General features: G+C 34.5%; 1 protein-coding gene across 1 annotated transcript; it reads right to left on the bottom strand.

The window, feature by feature from the left end:
* Positions 1 to 5,613: 5,613 nt before the first annotated feature.
* LOC141607221 (protein FAR1-RELATED SEQUENCE 5-like) lies at positions 5,614 to 6,569 on the bottom strand. The gene is made up of 2 exons (XM_074426581.1): positions 6,284 to 6,569; positions 5,614 to 6,203 (listed from the first exon to the last, which is right to left on the bottom strand). Exons 1-2 carry the CDS (start codon positions 6,567 to 6,569, stop codon positions 5,614 to 5,616), a joined length of 876 nt encoding a protein of 291 aa, XP_074282682.1.
* Between the last annotated feature and the right edge of the window lie 1,172 nt (positions 6,570 to 7,741).

Here is a 7,741-nt window from a genome sequence, read left to right as displayed (position 1 = left end):
TCCACAAGAGTATAACTTCAGTCATTTTTTGTATAATTTTAGTCCAAATTTATATAACTTTAGTCCAAAATTGTATAACTTTAGTGCAAATTTGTGTAATTTTAGTCCAAAATTGTATAACTTTATTCCATAAGAGTATAACTTTAGTCATTTTTTGTATAAGTTTAGTCCAAATTTGTATAACTTTAGTTCAAAATTGTATAACTTTAGGACTATAAATTCAGATTTGAAACAATCTCATAAGAAGATGATATTAAAGTTACACATATTGCGAGTGAAGTTACACATTATAAATTGTGAAAAAAAAAAACCAATAAGTCAAAAAAGTACAATAAAAAAAACTTCAATAACATCAATACAAAATTAACCAATAAGTAAAAAAAAAACCAAATAACAAAAAAAAAAAAATCAAATAACAAAAAAAAAAATAAAACTAACAAAAAAACCAAAACCAAACCAAACAAAACAAACTTGAATGGTTGTATAACTTCAATATATACAATGTATAACTTTAGATTTTAGTAGTGTAACTTTAATGTAAAAAGGGTATAACTTTAGTTGTAAATAGTATAACTTTAATGTTTTAAGGGTATAACTTTAGTCGTAAATAGTATAACTTTAATATTTCCAGGGTATAATTTAAGTCGTAAATAGTGTAACTTTTATAAAAACCAACAAAAAGAAACGAAAAAAGAATCGAAAATAATTGTAATCCATGATAACAAAAACCCGTTAATCTAACAAAAAACACGAATATCTAAGAAAAGCAATAACAAAACCAAATAACCAAATAACAAAAAAATAAACCAAATAACAAAAACCAAATAACCAAGGAAATACAATACAATAATAATACAATAATTAAAAACAACAAAGATAAAAAATTAAGGAAATACAATACAATAACAATAATTGAAAACAAAAAGTCAGATCTAAAAATTTAAATATCGTGTGTATAACTTTAATTCACGCAGTGTATAACTTTAATAGACAAGATGTATAACTTTAGTCCAAAAAATAAAATAACAATAACAACCAAATAAAAAAATAAAAAATAAAAACAAAAAACAAAAACAAAACAAAAAACAAAAAACAAAGAACAAAAACAAAAACAAAACAAAAAACAAAGAACAAAAAAAAACCAAAAAACGCAGGTGTGGTACAAAAACAAAGAACAAAAAACAAAGAACAAAACCAAAAAAAATGGAAGGAGGAGGAAGGAAGGAAGGACGGCGGGAGGAGGAGGAAGGTCGGTGGAGGGAGGATTGGCGGCAGGAGGTGCGGGGGTGACGGCGGGAGGAGGAGGAAGGAAGGACGGCGGGAGGGAGGAGGGTGGCGATGTCGGTGTTGGTGTTGCTGCTGATGTCGGTGGGGCTGGCGTTGGGGAGGGAGGGAGGGAGGAAGGAGGAGGAAGGAAGGACGGCGGGAGGGAGGAAGGAGGAGGAAGGAAGGAAGGACGGTGGTGGGGCTGGTGTTGCTGCTGATGTCGGTGTTGTCGGTGGCGCTGGTGTTGCTGCTGTTGTCGGTGTTGTCGGTGGGGCTGGCGAGGCGAGTTGCCGGTGGGGCTGGTGAGGAGGCGGGTTTGGTTCGTGGGTTGTGGGTGGGTGGGTTGTGGGGTGGGTCGTGGTGGTGGTGGAAGGGTTGTGTTTGTTTTGTTTTTTTTTTGTTTTTTTGGTTTTAGTTTATTTTGGTTTGGTTTTTTTTTTGAGAGAATGGGAGAGAATGAGGGGATGAGAGAAGTGTGAGAGAATGAATAATGAGGAAGTGAGTAGGGAAATTAGAATGAGGAAGGAGTTATACAAGATTAGAAGGAGTTATACAAGGATTAGGGAGGGAGAATTGTGACCCTTCAATGAGATATAATCTCATCCCTCCATCCCTTCCATCCAAAGGCCCTTATAAGGACTTAGAGACTCATATGATATGAGGGCCTTACTAGAACCCTTCTCTCTCTCTCTCTCTCTCTCTCTCTCTCTCTCTCTCTATATATATATATATATATATATATATATATATATATACATATATACATATATATATATATATATATACACATACTAATGTACAATATTTAAATATAAAATGTTCTGTATTCTGTTTTGAGTTAACGCTGGTAGTCCTGAACCAGGGAACTTCTTGTGCATGTGGGTGACATTTCTCTTCGGCGTATTGAAATGGCAACGCTATGACAATCTAAGTATTTAACGAGTTATGGGATCGATTGTTGGGCAAAACTTTTGAATACCAAGGAATCTAGAAGAAACTCTTCAGAGCCATATCGATTTTTTTCACCACACCTATGTGTATAAGTCAAATATTTATATTAACTTATTTCAACAAGTAAATTTTGTAATGTTTTTTCCTTTGATTAACATCAGAAACTTTACTTGTCTTGCATACAGATGATGCTTCAAGGAGAACTGGACACTGTTGAAAATTTTATGGTGATTAAGGATATAATGAAAGAAGAGTTTACCCAATTCTCGGTTAACCCAGATTGAATTGATTTGGTTAACATCGACAATATACACTCTTTCTGCATGTTATATTTAATTTGCTTGTTGCCTAATTAAATCTTTTAAAATCTACAGTTCTTCTTCCCAGTTATATATAAAAGGCATTACCATTTACTAGTCATTGACAGCAACAAGTATAAGTTCATCATCATTGATAATGTGCGTCGTGACGGTAAACCAGAAGAATTTTTCCACGATAGACCACTGTCTTTTGTAAGATTTTATGCTCTCTTTTGCTTAACAGCACTACATGTTGTTCCTATTCATTATTGTGAATGTACAATGACTTTACATAGAGTGTACCTTCCCCAAAAATATGGTCTTTTGCTTAATTTTCTTATTTTTGTGATATTGTAGCTCATAATTATTAGTGTCCTAATATTTTCCCCCCTTCTCCGCCAGCTTAATGTTCTAGCAGAATACTTGACAGACATCGGTGTTTCAAAGGTAAAAGTTGATCGCATAAAAAAACTGCAGCCTATTCTTACAAAGATGAAGTGGAGGAACAACACTAACAAGACTGATTGTGGTGTTTACGTTATGAGACATATGGAGACATTTAAGGGTAATCTAAATTGGACATGTGAGCTTAAAAAAGGCGATGTGAGTTTCAGAAGTAATACAATTATTTTTAATACATAATTCAGTACACATTTGTACATGTTCTAACCCCTTATTTTCTTTACTTTCCTAGGATGCTCCCCTACTGATTCTGCGGAAGAAATACATTTTATATATGATTTCAACAGAAGGCAATGTATGTTTTGATGCTGTACTAAAGAAGGTAATGGATTTCCGTTCAAACACACTGCCATGGGAAGAATACGACGATGAAGATGAGGAAGATGCTGAATTCAAGCAGTAAAAACTTTTTTAGTTTCGTTTGTGACATGTGTGTGAGCAATGTAACATATATTGAGGAAGCTACGAGTCGAACAAACTGAAGTTTGGAAAAATTTTAATTCAAGAGAGTGTTATATTCCGGAAACAAATTTCAATAAAGTTTATTATGTTCTTGCAGAACAACAATAATGTTTATTGTGCAAAACGCCTTAAAATTATTGTACTCTGGGAAAACAATTCCAATCAAGTTGATGATGTCCCTGCAGAACAACAATAATGATCTTTTAATACAAATGTAATATACTTCGACTATAAGAGTAATGTACTTTGGCAGTAATATCGAATTGTACATACAAGCCTTTAAGAATGTTCCTTGCAGAATAACAATAATGATCCTTTAATACAAATGTAATATACTTTCCCTATAAGAGTAATGTACTTTGTCAGTAAAATCGAATTGTAAATAAAAGCCTTTAAGAATGTTCTCGTAGTGTATATTATGGATGTCTATCCTTGAATAAAAAATTTGCACCTTCCACTTCGTTATCAGATTCATCTTCTTCATCGTCGTCCTCCACATCATCAGATTCATCTTCTTCATCGTCGTCATCTTCATGGTACTATTTGGTGAATATGCAACAAAATGTAAATTAAATATTAGATTTTATAAGGAGAAAATGGCTAAAATGAACAACTAAATTTATATACATTTAATGTTAACCAAATATACATTGCTGAAATTCTCATCTGTGCCTTCAGAACAACCATAATGTTCATTGCACAAAGAGCTTATGTGCCTCCATATAAGAGTGATGATTTTGTAAGGTAAACACTATGCGCTATACTTGTATAATTTAATAATTATTTAACATTAATGTAATATGCTTTAACAAGAAACCAAATTATACATACATGTCAGATGGTTTGTTTCTTTGCAAGTCCTAGAGTTGTGTCCTTGGCGGCCACATGTTTTGAAGTACCTCTTCTCTTTTCCTTTCTTCTTTAGGGCTTTTAACATTTGTGATTCAATTCTCTTGCCCTTGGTCCTACCCTTGTTTTTAGATTTTTTAGGAACATGAATCACCAACTTCTGAGGTATTTTGCAGCCCACGTACTTTTCTATTTCTTTCATCTTGTCTTTCTTCTTTGCTGGAACATTTCTGTTACTAATCATATCCAATCTAATATCTCTCAGTTTTTCAATCAAAAGCTCCATGTCGTTATCATCACACTCAGCTACGCTGACACAAGAATAAACCTCTTGCCACACTCAAGACTCAAACTTTTCCGGTCGTAAAACTTTTGAGAGACATCTATCGTTTGCCATCTTTATCAAAGACAAGCTTACTCATTGCAGCTTTTGTCCATCTTTGCATTATGTATGTTTCGGTATTTTCGAAAATCTTGGTTGTGTAGAATCCAAAGGCGTGCTCGCACAACAAGCCCATTCTTTGAAACATAGAACAGGAACAAGTAATCTCCATGTTATCTGGTGAATATGCTACGTTCCATGACTTATTTGGCATCTGCAAGTCTGTTAGAATATATATTTTTGTCTCATCAATCTTCTCCACATCTTTAAAACGGCAATAAGACAAAGCTGCAACCAATTCTGTTTGGAAGTCTTTGAAAATGTTGTGCGAGTATATTTCATAAGCATGGGCTTCAAGGTTTGACTTTGTTTTCCGTGGGATTTCAGAGTGTTTGTTGTCACTGTTCAACTTGGACTGCTTGTGTCTTTGTGCTTCCAAGGCACTCTCATAGCACATCCAAAACTCAACAAGGGTCAAATGAGGTGTGAGGAACCTGTCAAAGAAACTGTTTTCACTCTCAGACCTAGAAGTAACCCTCATCAAGCCAGACATGGAAACATCTTTAAAATAAGCAGGGATCCACTGTTCCCTGAGATCGTACAAATCTGAAAATCACTCATGTTCTACAAGTTGATAATCAGTCATTATCTTCCCCCATTGTTCTTCGAATTCATCAGGCTCAAGTTGGTTGTTCCAAACACACCTATTGAGCCTGGTCTTAAAATCCTCATCTTGAAACAGTTGATAACTGACTTTTTCTCTTAGTTTCTTCATTATGTGCCACATGCACAGTCTGTGTGTTGACTCCTTCAACACTTCCGGGACTACCGACTTTATTGATTTGTCCTGATCAGTAATTATAATTGTCGGCTGGCACCCGCCCATTGCTTCCAAAAATGTCTTGAACAGCCATGTATAACACTCAATACTTTCATCACCTATCAACCCAGCTCCAAAGTTATGCACCTTTTGTGGTGATCAACTCCTGTGAAAGGCACAAACACCATATCGTACTTGTTTGTTCCATATGTAGCATCTGCTGATAACACCTCACCGAACATCATGTAGTTCTTAATGCAGATCGGATCTGCCCAAAACACTACAGCTAGGCACTTGTTTTCATCTACTATAAAATCAAAGTAAAATGAACTGCATGTGCCTTTTTTCCCAATAAGATTCTCAACAAACATTTGCACATCAAAATTACCAATGTAGGTTTTTATGTCCCTGACAAAGTTTTTGAAATCAATCTCAGTAGCACCAATGTTGTCGTAACCTCCACACAGCTCCTTCCAACCTCTATAAGCTTTCACACCACCTAGTTTTAGCACCTTTACCTTTGTTACAAATTGTTTCTGTACCTCTGTCATTTTTCGGTTTCCTTTCAACAATATTGTAGATTCAGGCGAAGCAAGTGGATGGTTATGGGCTTCATCGAATCTAGTAACATTATAAGTTCCATTTTCTTGGTATTTGAACTGCACTAATGCACGACAGTCAATTTTTGTAATCGGCCTCACACGGCTTATGTCTGTCACATCAGATTGTGCATCATTGTCGCAGATCGAAGTATCGTATCAGTCCTCTTCCTTTTCCTACTTTCCTTCACACCTTGCCTATTGCAGACAACATTCCTTAATGCAAAGTTGTTTGGTAACTCATTGCCTTTAATCCTTTTTGTTGTTGCAAGTCTTGGCGTAAACCCATAGATTGTACAATATTTTTTGTAGAATAACTCTGCTGATTCTAGTATTTCGAATACTTGTCCTACTTTAGGTTTCTTTTCCTCTGGACAGAATGGAATGTACTGGAGTGCATTTAATGTTTCAATTCTTGTTCTTGACGTTTTAAAGTTGTTATTTGTAGAAGAAGACGTAGTTGCATCACTTGTACTCATTGTCTGCTTCAACAGTAGTTAAGTAAGTAAATATATTGAATATTATTGCATCAATAATGCAGTAATCCAATTCTAATATGCTCTACAAAGATTGTTTCGTACAAATAAAGGTTCATATATAATGTATTCATGCGAATGTCCATTATCATGCCTTTAAAGGAACATTTATTTTACTGCTAATTTTCATAGGAAATATTGTTATCCATTTTGATATAGCATATATAAAATGTACTGAATACTAATGACAGTAAACAAACGAATAGATATAATACTATTTCATTAATATTAGAAAAATATTTACAAAAGCATTTAAGGCTTTCAAAAGCATAAAGCCTACTAAGGCTTATACTGAAAAAAAAAAAAAGATAATACAAAATAACAATAAACTAGAAAACTAACTTAATATATTTCTAAATTAATCTAACAGTCGGAGTCATAATAACCAGACTGCTCCTCAATTAAATATTTTTGTCTGTGTTCTTTATATTGTCGTGCTTGTTGTTTATGATGTGTAATTATTTCTTCACGACTAGTCATAAACCTGCAAAGGCAGTATCTTTCAAGGACCCGATCATTCTTTGTGACAGTGATTATACCATTTTCATTTCCCCGAACCACGTCTCGGTAATAATCCCTATCAATTACCGTTGGCTCGGTCCCTATAAGGAACCACCTTGACCAGGCCTTGCACACCTCGGCCATGTTTTTCTTCCCTCCCAAGTCGCTCAAAAAAAATCTGGAGCAATGCCGGAGTAGTAAGGAAATGATGTAAAGGACGACTGTGTGATGGTACATCCATCTCCACAGGAATCTCTGTTCCATCAAACCAGTTTGAAGAAAACTGGCTTACTTTCCATTGCCAATAATTATCCACGAAATTTTGTTTGTGAGCATCATTCCTGGAGTAGACTATTGTGCACTTTGAGTAAGACATTGTTTTTTTTTAAGAAAATTATGTAGTTTTCTGGAGAGATTAAAAGTTTTGGTTATTGGAAAAGGTTTTAGAAATGAAGGTAGGATGGAAAAGTGGTTGTGTACTCTTGGGTTTATATAGTGGATTAATTGAGTGTAAGAGATTAAATTTTGTGAACAGTTGTGTCTTTTCAACTGCCACAAACATAATCATGGTAATTAATAAATTGGGTGAAGTTATCTATGTTACTTAAATCTCT

Source organism: Silene latifolia, chromosome 10 (assembly GCF_048544455.1).
Source record: "Silene latifolia isolate original U9 population chromosome 10, ASM4854445v1, whole genome shotgun sequence".
NCBI lineage: Eukaryota > Viridiplantae > Streptophyta > Magnoliopsida > Caryophyllales > Caryophyllaceae > Silene > Silene latifolia.
The sequence above is the reverse complement of the archived record's forward strand: the minus strand, read 5'-3'. Positions and strand labels throughout refer to the sequence as shown.

Excerpts from the sequence above, each read along its gene's own strand:
- LOC141607221 (XM_074426581.1), bottom strand. The coding sequence starts at position 6,569 with ATGAGTACAAGTGATGCAACTACGTCTTCTTCTACAAATAACAACTTT. Across the intron at positions 6,204-6,283 it reads TGTTGTCTGCAATAGGCAAG|ACATAAGCCGTGTGAGGCCG; the intron begins GTGTGAAGGAAA and ends CTGATGTGACAG.